The 25,825-nt window shown below is 47.5% G+C and overlaps 7 protein-coding genes and 1 long non-coding RNA gene across 20 annotated transcripts in view; 5 read left to right on the forward strand and 3 right to left on the reverse strand.

Annotated features, from left to right (window-relative positions):
* LOC118516364 (nuclear hormone receptor FTZ-F1-like) overlaps positions 1–4,485 on the reverse strand; it is a 121,469-nt gene extending 116,984 nt beyond the window's left edge. The window contains exons 1-2 of one of the 13 annotated variants that reach the window (XM_036062202.1): positions 4,325–4,485; positions 857–992 (exon numbers count right to left, since the gene is read on the reverse strand). The gene's annotated coding sequence lies outside the window, so the exon portion shown is untranslated. The other 12 variants (XM_036062200.1, XM_036062207.1, XM_036062203.1 and 9 more) reach the window with 12 other exon arrangements.
* On the forward strand, positions 4,314–4,874 carry LOC118516375. Its single transcript, XR_004907856.1, has 2 exons — positions 4,314–4,440; positions 4,512–4,874. It is a non-coding gene; the product is annotated as an uncharacterized LOC118516375 (long non-coding RNA).
* A 3,303-nt stretch (positions 4,875–8,177) lies between these two features.
* LOC118516367 (probable medium-chain specific acyl-CoA dehydrogenase, mitochondrial) lies at positions 8,178–10,818 on the reverse strand. Its single transcript, XM_036062220.1, has 4 exons — positions 10,614–10,818; positions 9,528–9,786; positions 9,359–9,459; positions 8,178–9,293 (listed from the first exon to the last, which is right to left on the reverse strand). The coding sequence occupies exons 1-4, from the start codon at positions 10,632–10,634 to the stop codon at positions 8,409–8,411; spliced, it is 1,266 nt and encodes a 421-aa protein (XP_035918113.1). The 5' UTR covers positions 10,635–10,818; the 3' UTR covers positions 8,178–8,408.
* A 1,060-nt stretch (positions 10,819–11,878) lies between these two features.
* LOC118516373 (brachyurin-like) lies at positions 11,879–12,827 on the reverse strand. Its single transcript, XM_036062226.1, has one exon. The coding sequence runs from the start codon at positions 12,810–12,812 to the stop codon at positions 11,916–11,918; it is 897 nt and encodes a 298-aa protein (XP_035918119.1). The 5' UTR covers positions 12,813–12,827; the 3' UTR covers positions 11,879–11,915.
* Positions 12,828–14,040: 1,213 nt separating this feature from the next.
* Positions 14,041–15,010, forward strand: LOC118516374 (brachyurin-like). Its single transcript, XM_036062227.1, has one exon. The coding sequence runs from the start codon at positions 14,070–14,072 to the stop codon at positions 14,964–14,966; it is 897 nt and encodes a 298-aa protein (XP_035918120.1). The 5' UTR covers positions 14,041–14,069; the 3' UTR covers positions 14,967–15,010.
* A 1,379-nt stretch (positions 15,011–16,389) lies between these two features.
* Positions 16,390–17,370, forward strand: LOC118516372 (brachyurin-like). Its single transcript, XM_036062225.1, has one exon. The coding sequence runs from the start codon at positions 16,430–16,432 to the stop codon at positions 17,327–17,329; it is 900 nt and encodes a 299-aa protein (XP_035918118.1). The 5' UTR covers positions 16,390–16,429; the 3' UTR covers positions 17,330–17,370.
* Positions 17,371–18,492: 1,122 nt separating this feature from the next.
* LOC118516371 (brachyurin-like) lies at positions 18,493–19,519 on the forward strand. The gene has a single exon (XM_036062224.1). The coding sequence runs from the start codon at positions 18,596–18,598 to the stop codon at positions 19,517–19,519; it is 924 nt and encodes a 307-aa protein (XP_035918117.1). The 5' UTR covers positions 18,493–18,595.
* A 4,925-nt stretch (positions 19,520–24,444) lies between these two features.
* Positions 24,445–25,392, forward strand: LOC118516369 (brachyurin-like). Its single transcript, XM_036062222.1, has one exon. It carries the CDS (start codon positions 24,478–24,480, stop codon positions 25,375–25,377), a length of 900 nt encoding a protein of 299 aa, XP_035918115.1. The 5' UTR covers positions 24,445–24,477; the 3' UTR covers positions 25,378–25,392.
* The last annotated feature ends 433 nt before the right edge of the window (positions 25,393–25,825 follow it).

Consider the following 25,825-nt stretch of genomic DNA (forward strand, 5'->3'; position numbering starts at 1 on the left):
GCTTACCCAGGCCACCCCCGGGACACGTTTACATTGCTAACTCACACTCTCTGTAACTGAATCCTTTCACGGACATCAGGACAAAGGCCAACCAATATGCCAACCCTGTCGCTAGTACTTCCTTTTGCTCACTGCACTTCTACATCGCGTTGGGACCTGATTTACAAAGCCATCTCCATTGGCCACTTCCAGTGCAACCACACACATACACACACGCAACAAGCCTCGTTTACAACAACCCGGGGACCTAGAAAATGGGGAACAGCCAGAACTAGATCGTCGATAGACTCGTTACAAGCACACACACTCATTCACAACTCTCGCTCTCCCGCTGGATGCTGTACGTTGGAGCAGGGATCCTTTTTTGGGATCTGGGGGGGGGGACTCCAATTGGGCCACGGTCAGTGTGCAGCAGTTGCACACCCGGTGTGTAGTGATGTGCACTTTACTGCACCAGATCACACAAACACACGCACGATGGCAATGGGCGATGGAAAGGACGCGTGGCACACCATACTGCGCAAGTATATAGTTCAAGGTCGTAAGCGATCAACGCCTCCTCCTGGATGCATTGTTGCATCCACCATCCACCACCACCACCACCACGACTGTTACTTGGGGAGAGAAACCGAATGCACCGAAAAATAGAACACACCGTGACAGGTGTAACGATCGCACGCGTTACACGCATAGTAACGCTTTCTCACGCTCACTCGCTCTCTATCTCGCTCTGTAAATGTAACAGGAAAACGAATGCGTAACACGTGCCGTTACAGATAACGCATAAAAAGCCAGTGTAACCACCCAACACACACACACACACTATGTATACACACTAGAACTATCTTTTTCATACCATTTTTACGTATTTTCACTCGGAAAAAGCTTTCACACTGGGAAGAGAGCGACCGCAACATACAGGTAGGTTTTCACACATTGTTGCATTTTCTTTTCCACACACACTAAGCGAAATTGTACACTTTTTTACACTTCTATACTGAATAAAATAAAAAGAAAATTAAAGAAAAATTACACACAAATATTTTAATCAGAAGAAGATTAGTTAACACCCACAAAACAGTAAACCAGTTTTCCTATTTTTTTTTACAAAACAACAACTCAAGGGTAACACAATTTATGTTATATTCTGCCTCTTCTAAACCTCCTTCAGCATAACTGAAAGATACTCCATCGAAACTTTTGTTGGTCACTGATAACAAAAACACACCGGACGATAAAACTCTTTTCTCACTGATGGCTCACTTCAGTGCGGCTCACTTGCTTCTGCATAGCTCCCGAGAAGTGACACATTGAAACAGTGACCTACAACACGAAGCATCCCGGCTAATGCTACTACTACACCGTTCAGGCGCGTGGGAAATCTAAACACTGGCTGCGATACATGTAAACGCACACGCTCTTCACTGCACACGCACACACTTATGCACGCCTGCGTGTGTATTTTTGTGATAAAAACCGACTGATAAACGGTAACAAAACGGCCAACAAATAGCTCCGCTTGTATCTCACTGGTCAAAATCTGTCACCTTACTATTTACACACATTCGCACACACGCGCAAACACGCACGCGTTACATGCGTTACCCGGACGTGCCTACTACGATAGCATTTGACCATTCGCACTATAAACACTTACTAGATCGAATCTTGCTCTTCACAGACACCTTTTTTCGGTGAGTTGAACATTTAAAAGGCTTGTTCCTGTGTTACCGCACACCGTGACACCATGGACGCACGCAAACGTAGCAACACCACCCAGCAGGAACGTCGGCACAAATTCGTCTGCCGATGTTTTGATTCGGTGTGCCCCAGCACAGCCTGGAACACAGCGACAGGATCACCTCGGGGGAAAAAACCCGAAAAGAAAACACGAAGAAGGGTCGCGCGCGCAAAGGCGAAGGTTGTCCTGCCCATTTTCCCACCCGTGCAAGGTTGGGGCCATCCGCAACAACATCAACACCGAAAAAGCACATGCTTTGCTCGACACACACACACATACACCGATACGTAATCCACTCAAGTTAGCTTCAAAACGTTCCAGGAATTGGATCGAATCTGCAGAATGTTATGTAGCCAGACGGTGTAACAACGAACAAAAAAAAGTATGTCGTACACCAACAGCAACAACATCTTCTCCACCAAAAAATTGGGTACAGTAGAACGTTTAGCGCGTGCGCCCCCACTCACACACTTATCTGGCTCATCACAGACCGTCCCTTTCTCACACTTGTGCACTATAAAACACTCATTTCACAGCAGTGGATCATTGCCAGCGGGGGCAAACACACTCAGTACACACTACAGCCCATTGTATACTGCGATTTACATACAGGCGCACATACCCACACACACGCACGCACGCGGTTGTCCGTGCGTTTCGGGATCTCAGCATCGGGAATATGTAGGTCTTTAGGCCAGGCCAGCATATTTCGCATTCTCGCGCAGCTGTATGTGTCGTAATCACCAGACACGCACACAAACACTTGCATTTTCACGCGCTTCGCCGTGGTGGGTATTACGGGGCAATACTAGATGGAAAATAAAAATACACCGAAAACCGGATTCTGGACCCCACCGAACCCGTAGTGAGAAGAACCTGGGAACCACTCTCGACTGGGTTTTCATTCTCACCCGTTATGTTTCACTTTCTTCTTCGGCTGCTGCTGCTACTGAGATGTGTGTGTTAATTGTAATAGAAGGTGACAACACCACACTGCACTTGGAGCTGCACCGTTCTATTTGTGTGTGCGAGCGCTAATTACTGCACACAGAGTGGTTGCGAATTAGAAAGGAAATATCATTCACAAACACACATACACACACACACAATCTAATCACAATTTTTCGTGAATGTGAATAAAATTCTTCTCAATAAACTACTCATTCATCATTGGGGCTGCCTATACCAGCCAGCATCATTTGCTGCTGTGCAACACGAGGAAGTATTTTCTGGTGTAGCAGAGCGCAACACACACACACACAACCACCAAAGCGACAGGCAACCCCGTCATTACCATCATCCTACATTATTACGCATTCGTTATTGAACTTCACACTTGAACCGTGTAACGCAAGACGGACACAGGGGGGGGGGGGGGAGGGTGTGAGCGGGTAAGGAGTGGTGGGGGGACCTCCCATAATATAAACAACGTTGGGGTTTGCCGTGTGCGGTGGTGCCGTGATTTCCGCATCTGTAGAAACCCCGTGTACACACACAACCGCCGTGCAATTGTATGCGTACGGCGGCGCTAAACACAAATAGTCGCGCGCCAGAACAACACAGCAGAAGGAATATCGGTGGTTGAATCGTAGCAATCGTTGTATGTTTCTTACAGCATCACTAAACCGCGCTCTAGTTTAGGGTGTGTGTGCGTTCTTTCCTCTTTTCCCATCTTGACTGTGCTGTTGGTTTCGATGATGATTGCGAAAAGGTCCCACGTTTTTGTGCCAAATCTTCTTCCCGGTGTCGCCTGTTGCTGCGCCATCGTTCCACACAGTTTTGTTGACAGAGCGAGGCTAGCGAGCGAGAGTGAGAGCGAGCTAACGAGACTAAACCGAGACGAGCCGTTTTTTTTTTTCTTCACACAGCTTTTCACTACTCACTTGTCGCGATCCCCCAATGGACACCCCATCGATGATTCGAGTTCGGGAACATCCACACTGCTGTCGTCCGCTAATGCCAGCGGTAAATTAAAATTTGCAATAAAACAACATCTAAACATAGATTTTCTGCACGGTGTGCTGATCAGGCCAGGCCGGTTTGGTACTGTCTGTCGCTTTGTTTACCGCGCTTTTTTATGCTTCTTCGATGAGAAAATGTCAAATCGATCAAAAACAAATGTCACCGAAAGGATAAGTAAACACTGCCACCAGTAGTGGTAGTAGAATGGTACTACGGTCAAGATACGGAAGTTGAATTCCGCCTTTTTACTGCACCAAATTTTGCATCCTCCCACACATTGAAGCGAGCGAGACAAAAGAATCGGCCAAATATGATGCGGGCGGCCGATGATGCATAACTTTTTCTTTCATCGAATCGAGTTTCGAGCGCCGAACTTTCGCTCTCTTTTGTGTTCGCCGACGGGTATACGTGTTGCTGCTGCTGCTGCTGTGGCTACTTTGTGTTTGCGTGTGTGCTGTTGTTGTTGTTGCTTTTTTCGCGATACCTTTGTGCTTTCCTTTCTTGCCTTGCACATGATGATGTACACACGTACACTGGGGCACGCACGCCCCACACGCCCAATATTCTCACTTTCTTCGCGAACGCATTCTAAGCATCCATAAAGCTAATGATTTATCCCACCGCTATGCCACGACCCGACCGAGGTAAGGAAGAAGTGAATAAAAAAAACTAGCACACACACACACAGTCCGCACTCCACACGGAGTGCCCCGAAGCGGCAGGCAAAGGTACGGATGGTACGTATGTTTCACGGTCGCGCACTGACACATACTGACGATGGATTCTAAAATATTTAGATATTTTTTAGAACGCGCGAACTACCGGTTACCACCGCTCTTCCCCCGCACACACACACACTGTCAGCCCGTTGCCTGTATACGTATAGGGGTCGTACCGGGTCCAGCAGTCTAAGCCGCGGAACAAAGGAAAGGGGCAAGGGAGCACGGGCAGCGACGCACAGAAAGATCGCCACACATTTTGCCGGCCAACCCATACTGGCGCACACAGAACCGTGCCGGTTCGTTTCTCATACTACTGTTTTCGCAAGGGGGAGATATTCGCATTGAGACTGGTGGCGGTTTACAGTGACGGACAGAAAAAGGCAGCAGCCGGGCTGATCGAGAGTGATTAAAATTTATTAACAAAGGGTGAAGCTTATATTTTTAATGTTCGATATTGATTTTTTTCTATGCGTGAGACGAAAAGCAATCAAACGTAGATTTAATTGATTTTTTTTCATTCAATTCTTTATTTTGCTTATAACTAGGCTTATGCTAGGCATACATAAATTATTTAAACATTTTATGAACAGTATTTTACGATTATGTCACTTGTAAATTTATAACGGAGGACTCCACTTGAACTCGTAATGAGAGGTAAGTAGAACTCTGCCGACTGCAATTAAGGGCAAATAATTCCTCTTTACAATGGTTTAAAAGTTTTCTACTTTTCTTATTAGCGGAATCAAGTATCAAAAATTGCAAACGAAAATACCAAAATAAATTCATCCCACCACCTTATTCCCCATCATGATACCGACCACGTGTTCATCACTGTAGCTCCACACACAAGCGCACATACAGCTACACGCAAAATGCGAAACGGGAAGCGATGTGTCGCATACGAATACGCAAAACACAAAAAAAACAACAAATCTTCCAAGGCAATACCAACAGAATAAAAAAAAGCTAAAACGCAACAAAACACGCGCTCACACACTTGCGTATCATCATCGTCGTTGCACAAAAGATATATCTCGCTCACCCGTTCCGTACTGTGCTGCTATCTCGTTCTATTTGCTGTCGGCTATGCGGAGGCTACTAGACGCACGTGTTACCACAGTGTTGGTGCGCGAAGCGTTTTACCCTTTTCTCCATTCCCCTGCTCCATTTGTTACTGACACACACACACAGACTCATCCACAACCGACCCAGAGGGGTGGGCCGGACGGCTGGAAAATAAGGTGCGCGCTTAGTGCGAAACGCAAAACGCCTAAGAACGTTTTTCCTTTTCAATACAAGGAACTAATCTTGTCGATGTGTTGGTAGCACGGGAAGGAAGGGTATATAAGGGGAGAGGGGGGTTGGCTAGTTGAATGAATGAGCGGCACAAACGCAATTTTTTTGAAAATTAGGTAAAGGCGAATCTCCCCCCCCCCCTCCCATTTCCCTTCTCTCTTTCCTTTCTCCGGCGTTTGCTCTATTACTCTCCTCGGTTGCTATGATCAATTGTTATTACATGATCAAGCGTGTTTACAAGTTGCAATTTTGTGACTTTGGAGACACCGATCGAATGACTAACGCTGGATTGAGCTGCTTATCACTCTGCGCAAACGTAGTCGTTTCTAATCAGAGTATACCGCAGCCATCCCCCATAGAAAAAAAAACGAAGCCGACACATATTGCGATAAAAAAAAAACGTAAGGGGTGAAACTGCATTTGACCAACATTTGAAATGCACGCCCCACAAAGCCTACCCCAGTGAGTTTGGGCAAGTTGAGCGCGATAACGGAAATCGGGCAAACAGACTCACGCACTCATACACACACGGGCACGCACTTTGGTATTGGAGAGGTACATGTTTTAGAAGAAAACCCCACTGCCAATCGGGTGAAAACTAAGGAACCTCCTGAGTGGGGGCAGAATCGCGAAAGAATCGCACACATTGGCGGGCAGAAATCATATTGCAAAAAGAAGGCACATACACACTTTTGGCTCTTTGTGTATAAGTGCGTGCGTCGGTTAAAGCAGCCTAATATCAAAGCAAGCGGCGAGTGAACGAGAGCACCAAATTACTGTATCAAAATGTGGGGCAGGGAAGAGAAGGACAGAAGGAGAAGGAAGAATCATTTCGCGATCCGCGTTGCTGGCGCCTGGCTACCAGCATGTTCCCTGGGGAAAGATGAGAAGGTGAGGTAAGAGAAGAGCAGAGGAGGGATGTTTTTATTGTACTTTACACGTTCGCACCCCAAAAAAAAGGGGGCAAACACTATACCCTCTCTCACTTTCATTTGCTCTGATTTTTACGATGTGGTGGTGTGGTCAAATCGGTGCGTTCTTGTGCGCTTTTTTATTGTGTTGAATAATTTTCTTTGTTTGTAGTGATAAAAAAGCCATACTCACGTGGAGTTGCGAGTGTGAGGGGATAAAAGTAATAGCGAGAAGGAGAATGGTTGAGTGAGAAAAAAAAGCGAAAGAGAGTGAGAGTGAGAAGCAATTGCGTGCGAGAAAGAGCACACGCGAGCCCGGCCTGCTGTTGCTCCACCGAAACATACTGACACACATAATCTTGATCTTGGGCCCCGCGAATGGTACACTGTGTTCACTGTCACTGTCAATGGGGTGGTACGCTGCGTCTGGAACAAAAGGGGGAGGGGTGAGGTTGAGAGGGAGAGAGAGAGAGAGAGAACGAGGGGAGTGGGGTGCTTAGAATGTTTCCCGCTCCTACAGGCGATCTCTGCTACGGCTGGCTGTGCCTGTTTATTTATTCACTGCTAGAAAAGTGTCTGGAATGTGAAGCGAATCGAGATCGCCATATTTTTTTGTGGCTGCTGGAATTAATGGGGCATTCAAAAATTTGCGAAAAAAACTCACGGAAATGTGTATTTATTTTTCCTCGTTCGCTTGAGATGTGAATGTGTCTGTGTGCTCCACTAGCGCGTGTACAATCGGGAAAGATCAAATAGGCGCTACTTTGGTGTTTCAGCACTGGCCACATCGGGGGGTTAATCGTTTTTTGCGAATTAGTGTTTCGACGTCGTTTTGTGTGTGTTTGGGTTTGCTCTGGGTCGGTGCGAGAACAAGAATGAAAAAAACTCCACTGTCTGTATGATGATAACAACCTCTTGGAAGAAATTGGCGGATACGGCAGTACGGTTATGAATGAAGTTAGTAATCAATTCTGGCATTCCTTTGGCGCCATTGCTCACCCAGTTACAGTGCCTACCACATCATTAAAATAAGCGTCTACTTTTTTAGAACAATCGATCTGTGGATGCTAGCTAACACTAAGCCAAGAGCAAGAAGAATAAGTTACTTACAGTTGGTGTAGTAAGCCCATCAAGCGAATGTAATAAGAATGACACCAGACTATCTGTCTCCTGGAAGCGGAGAGTCTGTTGTGGTCAGTGAACACCTCTGCAACAGTTCCCCCATATGTGTGGCCTGTAAGAAAATTAGAAAAATATATTACTTGAACATCAATTCATCTACTTCTTCTTAGCTTACCTGTGGTACTACAGCCTTGAGAAGAACCGGCCTTTAACTGGAAGATCTTACATGTAAAAAAATGTCCATTGTCCTCGACCACTGTGCATCGAACAAAGTCTGCACGGTGGGAAGTCCATCGGACACGATGTATATTTTTATACTTTTCCTTCCCGGTTCATGACCCAAGCTGAGTTTTAGTATAAAGTTTCCTTTAAAATAATCCATTTCTTTTCTCACTTGGCGCGAAAATTCTACCACTTTGCTTCACTTTTTTCTTAAGAAAATATAAATTTTATTACACCCAGTCTATATGTTGGCAAAACTTTTGCAGTGATGTATTGTATAATGTTTTACGGCGGAAAACGGAAACAAAACGATAAAAATAAAACAAATAATGCACGTACTTGTTACGACAGAACGGATTATCGGTCGAGCCCCACGGGAGTAGCACACGGGTTAACAAAGGTAAGTTATACGAACCGTCCTCCACCCTGGCCTTACGCCTGCTGCTTGGCAGCTTCAATCATGTTGCGCGAAATGATCAACCGCTGGATCTGCGACGTACCTTCGTAGATCTGGTAAATCTTCGCATCGCGCATCAGCTTCTCGACCGGGTACTCGCTGTTGAACCCATTGCCACCGAACACCTGTACCGCGTCGGTTGCGATCTTGTTCGCAATATCCGACGCATAGCACTTCGCAATCGACGCGTAATAACTATTCCGGCGTCCCTGATCGACCTCCCAGGCGGACTTCATCGTGATGAGTCGTGCCGTCTCGACGCCGATCGCCATATCGGCCAGCATGAAGGAGACGGCCTGATGGGCAGCAATCGGCACACCGAACGTTTTGCGCTCGAGCGCATACTTGAGCGCCTCGTCCAGGCAACGCTGGGCCAAACCGACGGCACCGGCCGCCACTGGAGGGCGCGTCTTGTCGAACGTTCCCATCGCAATCTTAAAACCGGCTCCTTCCCCTACGAGCACGTTCTCCTTCGGTACGCGCACATCCTCGAACGTGATGCCACGCGTATCCGATGCACGCTGGCCCATGTTCTGCTCTTTGCGGCCCGGCGTCAGTCCAGGTGTGTCCCGTTCGACAATGAATCCGGTGAAAGCTTTCGAGGCCGGGCATTTGGGGTCGGGATTGGTACGGGCCAGCACGAAATACCAGTTCGCGACGCCACCGTTCGTGATCCACATCTTCTGTCCGTTCAGGATGTACTCGTCGCCCTTCTTTTCGGCACGCGTTTTAACGCCATTCACGTCCGATCCGGCACCCGGTTCCGTTACGCAGTAGGCGGCGACCAGCGGTTCCTCCAGCAGACGTCCGAGGTATTTTTTCTGCTGCTCCTTGTTGCCGGCAATGATGACGGGTGTTTGCTAAAATTTAAAAAAAGATAATGAGAAGCAACTCTCACATGGACAAAGACATAAAGAAAACCTACCCCCAAACCGCTAGCCTCGATTGCGGTCATGATGCCGGTACAACCGTACGCAAACTGTTCCGCAACCAGGCAGCTCGTCACGATAGACATTTCCGTTCCGCCTGAAAGGATGAGAAAAGCAACAGGTTTTTGAGTCTTCGAAGTAGGTCACGACGAACAAAACCCTTACCAATTTCGGCCGGGATGTGGCTGTTGGTTAGCCCAAGCTCCCACGCCTTCTTGATAATGGCCCACGGGTATTCGCCGGTCTTGTCATGATGCGCCGCCACCGGAATGATCTCCTCCCGGACAAACTTCTTCGTCAGATCGACAATTTCGCGCTGTTCGTCGCTCAGCGCAAAGGACGGTCCGGTCGGGGAGATGTCTAGCTCGGGGGCACCCTTCGAGGACAGCGCACGGCATGCCGGACGGACGGCCAACTTCATAAACTGCAACAAAATGGAAAGGATGCCCGTTTCGTTAGACACATCTTGATAGGAGAATCAACGGTGGTTGGGGTTTCGCTTCGGCAAAAGGGTAAACAAAAACATGAAGCGCATTTGTTTTGATTTTGCAAACTCGAAAGAATTGGCACACTTGGTGCCGTGGACGGAAGCAGGTCCACCTACTTCGGTACAGTGCGGCTTATTTTTCCTTATCAACGTTTTCGTACGTTTCTTATACGTTGGCGGCTCCCTATCTACAGTACGACGGGAAGGAAGCGTACCTTGTTGGTCACAAGACTACAGACCACAGACCCCTGCTGATAGATAAGACTAGCCGTTTAACCGGTTTTTATCAAAATGTTCAAGCACATCAATGCTGGCTTAGCGTAAAATCCCTTAACCAGCTCGTTCATCCTATAAACGGGCTTAAATTTTAATTTCCAAAGCCTCACTTTAACCCACTTACACCTTTCGCCAAGGTGGCCGAAGAAAGGGGTTTGCTTCCCGACCCATCCAATCCCATTCCATCCAGAGAAACCTTTGGCCCGGAACCGTATTTCCGATAAGAGGTTCGCGCTGCACCAACAATGATGACTCGCGATTATGAGATGAAAGAGATGGATGGGACGCGCCAGCAGGGCGCGTGGTGCGCGGCCTGCCATTCCAAAGTCCACCGCGAGCCGCACGTCTGAATTTCGCCACTATATCGCTCGCGGTGATCAAAGGTCGCGAAAGCGGGTTTGTGAAGGAAGGCCGTACGTATGCGAAAACTAGTACGTGGAGCAGCAGCAGCAGCAGCACCACTATTAACCCGTTCCGTGCGCACTTACCTGGGACAGTGCCATTGCCATCTTGTGGGTACTATGTATAGCGTTACAATCTGTAAAAGTTGTGTCAACTGTGCAGCACGGCTCCGGCCACTAAACCGTTCCTGTTCACTTTTATTTAGTAACTTAAACAGCGCGACAGAACAACAGCACCAGTCGTCGCAGCGGTTGTGTTGAAACGTATGACAGATAGATGCGTAATCGGTGTGGTGTGGTGGTGGTGGTGTACCCTAGCAACGTTGTGCTGGGGTTCGGTTTATCCGGGCACGCGGTACGGTTCATTCGTGGCATGAACACACGCGCGAATGTGAAACTTTTCAGCGGTTTCAATTTGAAATGGAAAATTTTGACATCGCAAACAGGAGTTTTTTCTAATTCCTTTTTGTTAAGTATTTTATGTCATCTATTGCTTGTAGGATTGTTATTTAAGAAAAAATTAATCAATAGAATAAATGTGACATCAATTGGTTGGTAGCAATAAGGCCAGGCCGTTCAAATCTTATAAATAAACAAAAAAAATCTAGCAGCGGTTTATGGTTTTATGATAAAATTATTATTCCTTTCTCTTTTGCGTGTACCTCCTGTCAGACAGTATCAAGTGGCATTTCTCTCGAACTGTTTCTACGTCATGCAAAATTGTCAAGTTTGAAATATTTCATATAGAAAACATATAGCAAATGTGTTAAAATATTATGAAATTGCGGAACTCAGCATTAAAAATACACCAAGTACCATGCACATGCATTGAATAATAAAGTAACTATCTAAAAGTTCCACCTTCTACTTTTTATCTTTAAATTGAAATTCTTAAATCGAATTTACGATAAAATGCTCAAACGAACCTTTGTTGAAACAGTGGACGGAGGCGAGAAACGAACTCTTCGCGTTGATGAACGTTTTATAGCAGCTGGAATTCGATATCCACTCAATCTTCCCAATTTCTTGGCATTGCAGGTAGGATGAACGACATCGGACGTATGTACATCTAGGATGACGTGCTAGGTGTACATCAGATGAGTTTACTTAGCACATACCTTTATCAGTATCACAGGCTTATCGAAACATAATTGGTAATGGTTTATAACAGTCTGGACAGCAAATCAACCGCTTACGCCCAAAGTTATGCAATGTGCAAATCAATTCTTATATGCAGGGGTTTCAAAGTTGTAATGGAGCAGTTGATTGAAGTAACGATACAACTTTTGAATCATAAGCTCGTTATAATTAAACGTTCCACTTATGCTCTAAATAAATATAAGAAATTGCACTGTTTTTAGAGAGATTTTTGCTTATATTTGAAATATCTTAAGGGGCAGCAGTGAAGTCCGAGTTGGCCTCGATCCAGTCCAGGAAGAACGACACACGGGCGTACACCGACGGCATACCGATCGAGCAACCGGCAGCAGATCCGAACGACACAACACCAATCTGGAGGCTTCCACCGTCCTGGACGGCGAGCGGGCCACCGGAGTCACCGTTGCACGACGAGCGACCACCATCTCCGCTCAGGCACACGTTCTGGGGCTGAATCAGGGCAGTGTTCCAGCGAGCGATACAGTCAGCGTTGGTCATGACCGGGTTGCTGGTGAACATCACGACGTTCGAAGTAGAACCGGTATCGGTGGTACGACCGAATCCGGACACGGTTCCGGTGAATCCTCCGAACTGACGAGAGTCCGAGCGAGCTGGCAGACGGATAGGCTGAACACGATCGTTGAAGACGATAGGGGAGTTCAGACGCACCACGGCAATATCGTTACGAATGTTGGTCGGATTGTATCCCGGGTGGGCAATGATTCCGGCGGTCGAGAAAGAAATGCGCTGCTGGGATGGCTCCACAACGACACGGTTGTGAGCACCGATGATGGCAGTACCTCCAAGAGCCGGAGTCGAAACACCGGTGATGACACAATGGGCAGCAGTCAGGATGTAGTTGTTGGTGAGGACCGAACCTCCGCACAGACCAGTACCGCCGGCAAAGTTACTCAACAGAGCGATCTGGTACGGGAACTGACCGGGCGTAGCCTCCTGGCCGTTGACAATACGATGCGACGGAAGCATATTACGGTAGATCTGCAGCTCCGCCGGCAGACGGGCCCAGTAGTGATCGAACTCCTCGATCGGTCGAACCTTCGACCAGTCGATGTCGATGTTGGCACTGACCGCCGCAAACAGGGTAACTAGAAACACGAACGATTTCATCCTGGCAAACACTGAGTGAAGGCAACGAAGCAGCGGCTTCGCTTTTATAGGTACCCCAAGAAGTGCAGCGATAGATAATAAACCTTTCAGGTTAGATAAGAGCTGCTTCAAAACATCTCCCCGCTGGGTATTTCCAAACTGATTTAGTCGGTAGGACTGTGCTACGTTCAAACTTAAAATTTTCTGATAATGCTTGGGAAAACTGATACGGAAAATACCGGCTATCAATACCGGGGCTGATGAGTAAGCATGATATTTGGTGGGGAAGATTAAACCTAGATTAAAGCCCAAATAAACGGGCCCGATAATAAATGGTCGAACGGATGGGGTGATAAATTAAGTGGAGCATTGGATTTCTCGTCTGTGTGGTGGGAAACAGATGATCGAGCGTGTGAAATTCCCGAAAAGTGCTTTAGCTAATGCCGTGAATATCCTTACCATGGAAAGGGTCTAGCGGAAGATGGATGGCTAAACAACATCTAAAACACACGTGAAACACCTTGAAATTGTACTATTTTGCTTCGTTCATCTATCGCTCCTGTTTTTTTTTCTAATGAATTTTATCAATTTCTGTAACACATTAAAGAAGCTGCTTAGAAGCTCTTTAAAAGTTCCAAGCACTTTGATGCTGCTTATCTGCTGCATAGAAGAGAATGGAAAATTCTTGTCGCAATCATCTTTTTAAGAGAGTTTACAATTCCTTTTCCATGACACTCTCCATATAAGCTACAGGCAAAGGCATCTTACCAGCATCCAGCAGCGATCGATAAACGCCGAAATTGGCAAAAGAGCGACGTTAGGGAGCTTTTGGAACTTGTAGCTTCATATGATCATTGTTGAGTACAATGCTGATGGAGATTACTTTTACAGCAGCACAGACCATTTCCAGTAGTAGTAGTAGTAGCAGTAAAAAAAAGAAAATAAGTTTCGTTTGTCTTGAAAATTCGAGCACTATATCGATACTGGATTCACTCAATACGCAGCTTAGTAAGCATCATTGCGTGTGCGTTATTATTCTCCGACCAAGTTCAAGTCATCGTTGCGTCAGTATGTTTTTTCCCATCCTATTTCATGATAATAACTTATCATGTGCTGGAAAGTGGTTTAACATGATGAATATCGCCTGCCTAATCCAGCCCGCCAGTTCCATCGACAGATATGCACAGGGCAGGATTATCTGGCGATCGATAAGACGATTCCGTAGGCTGGTATAAAAGGGTGCGCAAGAGTGCGTTAGTCGAAAGTAAAGCTGTCAGGATGAAATCGGTCGTGCTTCTTGTTGCCCTGTTTGCGGCGGTCAGCGCCAACATCGACATCGACTGGTCGAAGGTTCGACCGATCGAGGAGTTCGATCACTACTGGGCCCGTCTGCCGGCGGAGCTGCAGATCTACCGTAACATGCTTCCGTCGCATCGTATTGTCAACGGCCAGGAGGCGACGCCCGGTCAGTTCCCGTACCAGATCGCTCTGTTGAGTAACTTTGCCGGCGGTACTGGTCTGTGCGGAGGTTCGGTCCTCACCAACAACTACATCCTGACTGCTGCCCATTGTGTCATCACCGGTGTTTCGACTCCGGCTCTTGGAGGTACTGCCATCATCGGTGCTCACAACCGTGTCGTTGTGGAGCCATCCCAGCAGCGCATTTCTTTCTCGACCGCCGGAATCATTGCCCACCCGGGATACAATCCGACCAACATCCGTAACGATATTGCCGTGGTGCGTCTGAACTCCCCTATCGTCTTCAACGATCGTGTTCAGCCTATCCGTCTGCCAGCTCGCTCGGACTCTCGTCAGTTCGGAGGATTCACCGGAACCGTGTCCGGATTCGGTCGTACCACCGATACCGGTTCTACTTCGAACGTCGTGATGTTCACCAGCAACCCGGTCATGACCAACGCTGACTGTATCGCTCGCTGGAACACTGCCCTGATCCAGCCCCAGAACGTGTGCCTGAGCGGAGATGGTGGTCGCTCGTCGTGCAACGGTGACTCCGGTGGTCCGCTGGCCGTCCAGGACGGTGGAAGCCTCCAGATCGGTGTTGTGTCGTTCGGATCTGCTGCCGGTTGCTCGATCGGTATGCCGTCGGTGTACGCCCGTGTGTCGTTCTTCCTGGACTGGATCGAGGCCAACTCGGACTTCACTGCTGCCCCTTAAGATGTGAACAATATAGACAAAAAATTTTTTTTTTGAAACAAAAATTTCACTGTGTATTATAGTTGATTTATCAAGGAAGAAAGACAGTAGTGATCTCACAAAAACGTGTCACAATGGTTTGGAAACTTTTCAGACACCTAATGTAATAGCATTACTACCGGTGATGAGAGCTGATCTCACTGAGTGGTCAATCTTTTTGATATCAATTTCTTTGTCATCTGACTCCTTGTTACATTATCTTCAGGGTGTTGGGAGTTTTTAAATGGCATTGAATGTGGTGCATAAATTATGGAACTATTTTTTGGCAAAAACTATTATCGACTTATTATTTATTTATATTTCTAGTTGGACGGCTTGACGCCGTATTGACAAATTATCGACTTATTATCATTATACTTTAAGTATTGTTGAAAAAATAAATGACAGAACTGTGCAGAAAACCATGCGGTCCGATGTTCTATTAATTGAGCTGGAAAAACATGAACAGCTATACCGCACGTCTATCGATCTCAGTAGCACAATCGCTCGGTTAAAAAGATGGCTAATCGTGGTGGAGGAGGTGGTATGATTAAGTTTTCCATCTGAATGTAGTGGGCGTGGTAGTAACAGACAGACCCAGAGTTCTATCATGCATTGAAACAAGACATACCTACGCTTAAGCTTACGCGTTTACAAACACATGTTCACACTGAAAGGTACACGAACAAAAATGAGCAGATAACAGTGTTGAAAGGCGTTACAAAGCGTTACAGCCGTTATAACTTGAGTGGATAAGTGGATTGTAGTAAGGACGATGATGGCGACGACTTGTTGAACAATGACAGTACACTTAATCGTTTGATCTCTAAGTAGAAAATTCCTAACTTGTCCGGGACTGCAGTCCTTGTTGGTGTGTTAGTCTTGATGTGGACTAAAACGTTAAAAATAGCATCCATAAGGCTTATTCTTCACCTGATAGAGCGCTGAGCGATGTTAAAGTTGGTGAGTGATAAGCCTGCAACAAAACGTGGCTCGATTGGCCCTACAAGCTTGATAGGTGCGACAGGGCTACCATCGCTAGCTGATGTAACAGCTGCTGCTATTTATATCAAATGTTTACGCGTCGGTAAGTTGCTTCCGTAGGACACGTACCTCTTGCTTGCAACAATCATCGAGCAAGTGTATAACAGTTTTAATCTATTTTTATCTTCTCTAAAATGATCGCGATTACTCACAGCGCCAGTATCAACAACTGGCGGTATTTCCAGGTCAATTTTTTCCCTCCCTTATCAGAAAATGATGGCTGTGCGTAACGATGAGTAGCGTTACCCACAGGTAAACGGAATTTCCCAGAAGAAAACTCTTTTTGATACACTGCGTGTTATGGACAGAAAGGGTTTCTAATCTGGAGGGATTCTTTTCCGTGGCGACGACCTATAAAAGCGTCGTTTCTTTACCGATGCGTTCAGTCAGTGTTTGCCAGGATGAAATCGTTCGTGCTTCTAGTTGCCCTGTTTGCGGCGGTCAGCGCCAACATCGACATCGACTGGTCGAAGGTTCGGCCGATCGAGGAGTTCGATCACTACTGGGCCCGTCTGCCGGCGGCGATGCAGAAGTACCGCCAGTTGCTTCCTTCCCACCGCATCGTCAACGGCCAGGAGGCTACGCCCGGTCAGTTCCCGTACCAGATCGCTCTGCTGAGTAACTTTGCCGGCGGTACTGGTCTGTGCGGAGGTTCGGTCCTCACCAACAACTACATCCTGACTGCTGCCCATTGTGTCATCACCGGTGTTTCGACTCCGGCTCTTGGAGGTACTGCCATCATCGGTGCTCACAACCGTGCCGTTGTGGAGCCATCCCAGCAGCGCATTGCTTTCTCGACCGCCGGAATCATTGCCCACCCGGGATACACTCCGACCAACATCCGTAACGATATTGCCGTGGTGCGTCTGAACTCCCCGATCGTCTTCAACGACCGTGTTCAGCCTATCCGTCTGCCAGCTCGCTCGGACTCGCGCCAGTTCGGAGGCTTCACCGGAACCGTGTCCGGATTCGGTCGTACGTCCGATGCTAGCCAGGCCACCTCGAATGTCGTGATGTACACCACCAACCCGGTCATGACCAACGCTGACTGTATTGCCAGCTGGAACGCTGTGCTGATCGAGCCCCAGAATGTGTGCCTGAGCGCGGCCGGTGGTCGCTCGTCGTGCAACGGTGACTCCGGTGGCCCGCTGGCCGTTCAGGAAGGTGGAAGCCTCCAGATCGGTATTGTGTCGTTCGGATCTGCTGCTGGTTGTGCCGTCGGTATGCCGTCGGTGTACGCCCGTGTGTCGTTCTTCCTGGACTGGATCGAGGCCAACTCGGACTTCACTGCTGCCCCTTAAGATGTTGCAAATATAAGCACTGGATATAATGTATGCAAAAACATTGTGTATTGGAAATTATTTGCCTTGAGCTCTTATATTACGAACCTTTCGGGTCCACATGAAAGAACCAGTCTCAACAAATCTGCTCCGAAGGATTCCCTCATGCGCGGTACGGGATTATGCAGCTAAGCATAATGTATGTTGAGGAAGTTATAAATGAGAGAGAGAGAGAGAAAGAGGGAGAGAGAGAGAGAGAGAGAACCTAACAAAAGTTGTACTTTTTTCTGACACTTCTATTATACTGATGATGATTATAGATGTCCCACTAATGCTACTGATGGCTTCTTCAAGTACTTTAAGTTCTATCGCCTAAACTCGCTTTTGGTTGTATTAAATAGACATGCGTCTAAATGAGAAATTCTTTAGCGCGATCTACCTCCAGTTGGTCGTGGTCTGTGATTGACAAACATGGACATGGTGTGTTGAAATATGTCCTCAACTCGGACTCGTCAAATAGCTCGTCGTTCAGTCCTACTGTCTTATCCCTTTTTTGTCTAGCTGAACTGTGATGGAGTTGGCAGTTTCAGGGAATGCATTTCATCGGGTTAGACTCTTGTGACTACGAAGTCTGAAGTTTTGGTGAAATTTGTCATCATAATACAACAGCGCCATCTGTACGTCAGAACCCAGACCTGTGATGCGCATGCCTCACAGACTTGTACAGATACACCTCTATGTCGGTGAATTCTTAATGGACTGCTTGATTGTTCCGGAAGAATACTTCTAAATAGCTGAGACATGCATGCCCAGGGGAATGCTTGGACGGAAAGTAATACGAACTGTGTTATAATGCAGAAACGGGTCGGAAAAATAGCTCATCTTAACTGGCGTACATTGATGGCGACGATGTCTCTCCAAGAAGGACACAACAGCTTACGTCCGCGCTTCCATTAAGTGTGTGTTGTGACTCGAATCTATGACTTTATACACTCCCAATCATCACACCATCTCCACAGAGCGTATATAATAGTTTAAATCTAATTTAAGCTTATCCTTAAACACCCGGCACTTACCTGCCGTCGGTATTTCCAGCTTACCTTTTTCGTGACGTTATCGGAAAGTGGATTTTGGCTCGTAATGCGTACCAGTGCGATGAAGCCCGTCGGGAATTACCCAGCAGATAGATATATGCCAAACATTGCAAATACTGATGAACAGGCAAAATATTTCTAATCCATCACGCTACTTCCTCGAGTGCCTATAAAAGAACGAACCTCTGCATCGATGGCTTCACTCACAGTTGTCAGGATGAAATCGTTCGTGCTTCTTGTTGCCCTGTTTGCGGCGGTCAGCGCCAACATCGACATCGATTGGTCGAAGGTTCGACCGATCGAGGAGTTCGATCACTATTGGGCCCGTCTGCCGGCGGAGATGCAGATCTACCGCTATGCCAGACCGTCGCACCGTATCGTCAACGGCCAGGAGGCGAAGCCCGGTCAGTTCCCGTACCAGATCGCTCTGCTGAGTAACTTTGCCGGCGGTACTGGTCTGTGCGGAGGTTCGGTCCTCACCAACAACTACATCCTGACTGCTGCACATTGTGTCATCACCGGTGTTTCGACTCCGGCTCTTGGAGGTACTGCCATCATCGGTGCCCATGATCGTAGCGTTGTGGAGCCATCCCAGCAGCGCATTGCTTTCTCGACCGCCGGAATCATTGCCCACCCGGGATACACTCCGACCAACATCCGCAATGACGTCGCTGTTGTTCGTCTGAACTCCCCGATCGTCTTCAACGACCGTGTTCAGCCGGTTCGTCTGCCAGCTCGCTCGGACTCGCGCCAGTTCGGAGGCTTCACCGGAACCGTGTCCGGATTCGGACGTACGTCGGATGCTAGCCAGGCCACCTCGAATGTCGTGATGTTCACCAGCAATCCGGTCATGACCAACGCTGACTGTATTGCCAGCTGGAACGCTGTGCTGATCGAGCCCCAGAACGTGTGCATGAATGGTGAGGGTGGTCGCTCGGCCTGCAACGGTGACTCCGGTGGTCCGCTGGCCGTTCAGGACGGTGGAAGCCTCCAGATTGGTGTGGTGTCGTTCGGATCTGCTGCCGGTTGCGCCATCGGTATGCCGTCGGTGTACGCCCGTGTGTCGTTCTTCCTGGACTTCATAGAGGCCAACTCGGACTTCACTGCTGCGCCTTAAATAGTTGGAAATAAATGTGAGAAAATAATTCATTAAAACATTACAACAAGGTTTTGTTTTCTGATTAAAGTCCGACCTCAGGTTGCTAAGTAATAGGAGGCTTTTCCTGGGTTCGATAGATGGCATCTGCATCTTCTTGCCAGAGGAAGACGCAGTACCTTCTAAGCATACTGACGCTGGTTCCCCTTTCAAACCCAATCTGAACTGGCTTTAAACAAAAGTGAGTTAATACAAATGATTGCATACCTTTAGGCGTATGACTGTTGCAATGCATTTTTTCGCGTGCTCGATGTTCGACCTGTGAAACCATCTATTGTGCTGGAAAAATTCTGCACAAATCAACTAAACAAAACCGCACTTAATGTTGCTTCGCATATTTTCAGCTAATGGCATTCTAAACCAACCACCGCAGCACCAGCTAACGCACCGAAAGAAAGCAGCTCGCGCTTATTATTATCGCTTTATGCTTTACCCGCTCGTTTGGGGCTTTGATTCTAACTTTATTTTCGAAATCGAGAAAATTAAGGCTTGATTATCGCAAAAAGAAAGCGAGGCACAAAAAAATCGACACAAAAATGTGACAGTGTAGTAATCAGTAGGAACGTAGGCAGTAACACATTGGAACGCTACTGTAACGGACGTCTGGCATGGGCCGTTGGATGATATGGTAGGGTTATATGAATTCCCCCTTCCCAGGAGAATTGTGTTGCTGTGCTCGCTTAAAAAAGGGATCATTAATTAAAGTGAAATTATTACCAAACGTTCTACGTGCAGGTGGCTGATGCTGTTGAATGCCGGACATCGAATCGACACGATGAAAATGTATTGTACGGAGGTATTGTGTGAAATTGAACACCTGGCGCCCGAAGATAGTTTCGCGTTTCAGTACATTGCGAACTTTCCCGGTAAACTGGTGCTCAAACACATCCCGATGGAGCACATGGACCGTTCGGTGCTGCAGAAAGTCCCCAACCAGATCAGTTGCTTACACATCAAAGAATCGGCCAGCATCAGCTGGATCAGTGTACCGCGGTCGCTTCGGTGCCTGTCGGTCGATTCATCCAGCCTGAGCCGGATGGATATCGAGCCGAGCAGCACCATTAGACAGCTGGTAATTACACAATGCGATCTAGTGCATGTTCCGCGCACCGTGAAGCAGGCCCGATCATTAGCGCTGTTAAAAATATGGAAGTGCAAATTGCGCGAACTAGATTTGGCCGCTGTGTGCGATAACGGGCGCTTGGATTTGCTCATTTTGAAGGAGAACGAAATACGGTACGTTGTCAATAGTGCCACCAGGCAATGCAGCGTGTACGATTCCCTTACCTCGCTGTTGCTGTCACGGAATCGGATAGTTACGATCGACCTGACACTGTTTCGCAGCTTCGTCAGGCTGGAACATCTGTATCTTGCCAGCAATAGGCTAACATCGGTTACCGGTCCAATGGTTCACCAAGCGCTGTACAAGCTTGACCTAAACAGCAACCGGCTAAGTCATCTAAGCTTCTGCGATTGGCATCTGCCGCTTCTATCCATACTTTGGATCAGCAGTAACCGCCTGGCAATGTTTCCAAACTGTATGAATCACTTTACGAACCTAACGGTCATAACGGCAGTTAAAAATGAGTTGAACAACTTTACCATCGAAGCCCTAGCGGGCATGGACAGCCTTATTAGTTTAACGCTCTCATACAATAGCCTAACATCGGTAACGATGACCACCGAACGCTTTCCTGCAAATCTACAAATCATTGATCTAGACCATAACAATCTAACAGCGTTAAACTTGCCGTCCATACCGGTACAGTCGGTCCAGATCGATGCCACAGCTAACCGCATTGCCGAATTCGATGTGAACGGTACGTCAGCTAATGTATCGCGTCTGGTAATGCAGGGCAATCCGATTGACTGTTCGTGGTATACACCGCACGAACGAGCGCACGTCCAGTGTGTGCGGAATACGGAGTGAAATATAAGGTAATTAAGAAGTACGGGGTCATCGATCGCTTGATAAGCGTAATCTAGCTTTTTTTTTGTTGATACGGTTTAAAGTAATGTGATGACAGCAGTTATCCTGGTGCTTTACTCACGATCGCAAGTCACTATGAGAGCTATAGTTGACCAGTTGGTACCACAGTAACATGCAGGGCAATGCTGCGAATTAGACCTGCCAAGCTCCGGTGGGCTGATCATGTCTCATTCTCATGACCGGACAACTCAGCTCGTAAAGTCCTTTTAGGTTGTCAACATGGACTGAGGGGGCGTGGTAGGCTCAAATTGAGATGGAGCGATGGCGTTGATGCGTCCGCTAGAATGGCCGGGATAATGGATTGGCAGAAGACGGCGATGGAGCGTGAACGCCTTCGAGGATATACTCGGCAGGATTTTTTCCTGCGTGTGTGTGTGTGTGGAAGTACATTGAAGAAGCTGATACGATGACGAGCTGTATGACTTTGCCATTGTGCTGACTTGAGCTCCAGCAGTACAGGTATGTCATAAGAATGGTGCCGGACAACCTTGAGTAATTTTTTTTAAAGATACTAAGTTTCGGGTCTACTTGTTTATACAGGCGACAACGGCGCCGGGCTTCATAAGGTAGGACCGTGGTTCAAATCCCATCCGAACCGTTCCCCTATATTGATGACTGCCTATCCAACTTAGTGGTATCTTTAAGTCTAGTAAGCCAGAAATGGCTGCCATGACCTACGAGTAAAAGGTCGTTAGGCCGAGAAGAGAGAGAGAGAGTCTAAGGTCTAGTTGGAAAGATCAGGCCCAAAATGATATGGAGTGATAGCGTTACGGTGTCCGGCAGAAACATTAACGATTTTGTGATGACGACAGTCGATCGTGAGTGGTTTAGTAGAAGACTTCTGCCGCATACCATGTCTTGTAGGTAGCAAAAGGGGTTCGATTAGTAATCTGTCACGTAAATCGAACCAAGTAATTATCACACAAAGTTTATTAATAAGGATCTTGGCACTATCGTTTTGAGCACGACGTCACGTGCTAAGTGTCCTAAGTGTACTGATTAGATAAGTTGGTTGACATTTACGTTTTAACTTTCGTATTAAAATACTGTGTTTTAATAATATTATAGTATAAGCATTCTAAACATATGCTGGGGAGTTCGAGGTTTCATGTGGCCCTAAGGGATATCTTCCTGTGAACTGCTCGGGAGGGTCAATCCTGGGAGCTTGGACAATTTAGAAGTACCCAAATTCCTTGAAGGGCCTCGTCTGCTTAGGTGCTTTCATCCCCCAAGGGGCTTGATTCACCCCAGTGTGTTCGGGTTTTTGACAAGAAGAAGCTGGAAGAAGTTCCGGTGGTCTGATCATGTCAGCAGAATGATACCGGACAACTCAGCCGGTAAGGTCCGTTTTAGATCGGCCACACGGATAAAGACGGCATAGTGAGTCCAAATTGAGATGGAGTAGTGGCGTTGCTGCGTTCGCCAGAACAGCCGGGATAATGGATTGGCAGACGAATGCGCTGGACCGTGAACGGTATCGAAGATTGAAGGCAGCAGGCCAAGATCGCGAAGCAGTTGTAGCGCCCGATAAGTAAGTAACTGTTGCTCAACAACTCTAACTCTCAAAAGCTCCTAAAGTCCTTGATCATGAGCTAAACAGCGTCGTTAGGTCCAATATTCTGAAGGTCGTAGATCGAATCTCATAAGGACCAGCCCCCGGTAGCAAGGCCTGATAAACAGGCTACGCGATAAACCTAAGTCTAGTAGGCTATTTCATTACTATTATCAGGCAAGGCCTAGAGCTAGGTCGTGAAATCTAAAAGAAAGGTTAAAGCAGAGTTCTGCGTACGATTGATTGGCAGAGGGTGCATTTTGAGGTTTTTTTTTAAGAGTTTGGATGATCTTCTATTTTCAATTTTTTTTTCCTATTCTTACCTTTTTTTCTATTCTAAACAAACAAGAAAAACCCATATATTTTCGCCATACGCATGGGGACTGTCAGCAGCGGCATACTATCAACAGCTGCTCACCAGATTAAGACGAGACCTTCCCCAAAAGAGAAAAAAAAACACCAAGTACACCTATCTACGTATTAGTAGCAATTATCGGTGTTCCCAAATCAGTGCTGCATCATGTTACTACCTCCAATAAAACCATCACGATGGTGCGTCAATGAACCACCAGTATCCATTCAAGACCACCGATATGGTGGCGGTCGGCTAATCAGCTGGATTCGGTAAGCATATTTTTATCATCGTTCCTTGTAGTGTGTGCCTGTGCTACCGCACCCGATCAGCCAGAACGCAATCAGGGGTTTCCCGTCTCTGGCTAAGCTTATTTTTACGTGTGTCGGGTTATTTTTGAGATAGGTTTGTTCGTTCGTAGCCCTAATGGCGCGTTCTGCGAAAGAGTGGGTCGGCGGCTCTACTGGCTTTGTATCTAATCGGAAGCATTGATAATTAGATTATGAGGGCTAGTAAATCATGATGATGCAAGCTGCAGGATTGCTACATCAATACGTATTATGCTAAGTGTTGTTGATTTTGGGCTGTAGGTCATGAGCAGGCGATGACCTAGCGGGTACCCTTGAATGGTAGGATATTGCTGAGAAGAAGAATCGATTAGTTGCTTATTCCTGGCTTCACGCCCGGCTACGTCATGACGGCCATCTTATGGTTTCCCAAACTCATTTATACCACGTAGTTGGATAGTCCGTCAGTCCCGATGGTATTCCAGTCCTAACCCTGGACCGAGAGGTGAGTTAAGTATAATAATGTAACGTCATTGGGCTAGCACGTTAGATGCGACTGCAGGTAACGAAATGCTGCACACCCGATTGGATTTACCGCCGATAATTGTCATTGGAAAGACCGATCCGAGATTACGCTTGTGCGATAAGGAGCTATCACACAACCAGCCAACATCCGTTGGGCGGCGATGTTTAGTATATAAGAAGGTCAGGCAAGAACGTACCGTATCCAGTGTCAAGATGAAATCGTTCGTGCTTCTAGTAGCTCTGTTTGCCGCGGCCAGCGCCAACATCGACATCGATTGGTCGAAGGTTCGACCGATCGAGGAGTTCGATCACTACTGGGAGCGTCTGCCGGCGGAGATGCAGATCTACCGTAAGATGCTTCCGTCGCACCGTATCGTCAACGGTCAGGAGGCGACGCCCGGTCAGTTTCCGTACCAGATCGCTCTGCTGAGTGAGTTCGTGATCACGAGCGGCCTGTGCGGAGGTTCGGTTCTCACCAACAACTTCATCCTGACTGCTGCTCACTGCGTTGTCGGAACGGCCGGTATTCTGGCGTCCGGTGGTACTGCCATCATCGGTGCCCATGATCGCAGCACCGTGGAGCCAAGCCAGCAGCGCATCCGGTTCTCGGGCCCGGGAGTAATTCCCCATCCGTTCTACACCTCAGCCAACATCCGTAACGATATTGCCTTGGTGCGTCTGGATACTCCAATCGTCTTCAACGCCCGCGTTCAGCCAGTGCGTCTGCCCGCCCGTTCGGACTCTCGCCAGTTCGGAGGATTCCTTGGAACCGTGTCCGGATTCGGACGTACGTCCGATGCTAGCCAGGCTACCTCGAATGTCGTGATGTTCACGACCAACCCGATCATGACCAACGCTGACTGTATTGCCAGCTGGAACGCTGTGCTGATCGAGCCTCAGAACGTGTGCCTGAGCGGAGAGGGTGGTCGCTCGGCCTGCAACGGAGACTCTGGTGGCCCGCTGGCCGTTCAGGAAGGTGGAAGCCTTCAGATTGGTGTGGTGTCGTTCGGATCTGCTGCTGGTTGTGCCGTCGGTATGCCGTCGGTGTACGCCCGTGTGTCGTTCTTCCTGGGATGGATCGAGGCCAACTCGGACTTTGTGGCGACTGCTTAAATCTGAATGATCTGCGATATGAGTTGCTTAAGGGTAACATGTAAATAAAAGCTTAGCCTCTAACTTGAATTGTCTAAAATTTTGCTGCTCATTCTATTGTGATGTTGAATGGAAAAGTTTTCCCCCTGGATTCAAAATACCTCAAAGTATGCAATAGCTGTTTCAATCTAAAGCTATGAGCAGGTCAGTTAAACCGATGGGAATTTGGTTGTATTTCGTGTTGGATTGTTGGGAGCTTGAGAGCTACCAGGGAGCCTTACCTTGATAAATTGAAGGATATGTGCTCTTCTATTCCAAACGGATGTTCTGGACCCTACTCGATTTCACTAGCAGAACGAGTGAGTCGGATGAGTCAAAATGAGTGAGGCGGAGAAGCAAAGGCTCATGTCAATGAGAGAGAGCGAGAAAGAGAGAAGGAGGATTTTATCACTCTGCCCCCACCATGAAG

Source organism: Anopheles stephensi, unplaced genomic scaffold (genome assembly GCF_013141755.1).
Source record: "Anopheles stephensi strain Indian unplaced genomic scaffold, UCI_ANSTEP_V1.0 ucontig283, whole genome shotgun sequence".
NCBI classification, from domain to species: Eukaryota; Metazoa; Arthropoda; class Insecta; order Diptera; family Culicidae; genus Anopheles; species Anopheles stephensi.

Bases quoted from the DNA above. Each gene is read 5' to 3' on its own strand.
- LOC118516367 (XM_036062220.1), bottom strand. From the start codon at position 10,634: ATGGCAATGGCACTGTCCCAG. The intron at 9,787-10,613 runs GTAAGTGCGCAC...ATTTTGTTGCAG, and splicing joins TGGCAATGGCACTGTCCCAG to TTTATGAAGTTGGCCGTCCG. The intron at 9,460-9,527 runs GTAAGGGTTTTG...TCATCCTTTCAG, and splicing joins CCACATCCCGGCCGAAATTG to GCGGAACGGAAATGTCTATC.
- LOC118516373 (XM_036062226.1), bottom strand. From the start codon at position 12,812: ATGAAATCGTTCGTGTTTCTAGTTACCCTGTTTGCGGCGGTCAGTGCC.
- LOC118516374 (XM_036062227.1), top strand. From the start codon at position 14,070: ATGAAATCGGTCGTGCTTCTTGTTGCCCTGTTTGCGGCGGTCAGCGCC.
- LOC118516372 (XM_036062225.1), top strand. From the start codon at position 16,430: ATGAAATCGTTCGTGCTTCTAGTTGCCCTGTTTGCGGCGGTCAGCGCC.
- LOC118516371 (XM_036062224.1), top strand. From the start codon at position 18,596: ATGGCTTCACTCACAGTTGTCAGGATGAAATCGTTCGTGCTTCTTGTT.
- LOC118516369 (XM_036062222.1), top strand. From the start codon at position 24,478: ATGAAATCGTTCGTGCTTCTAGTAGCTCTGTTTGCCGCGGCCAGCGCC.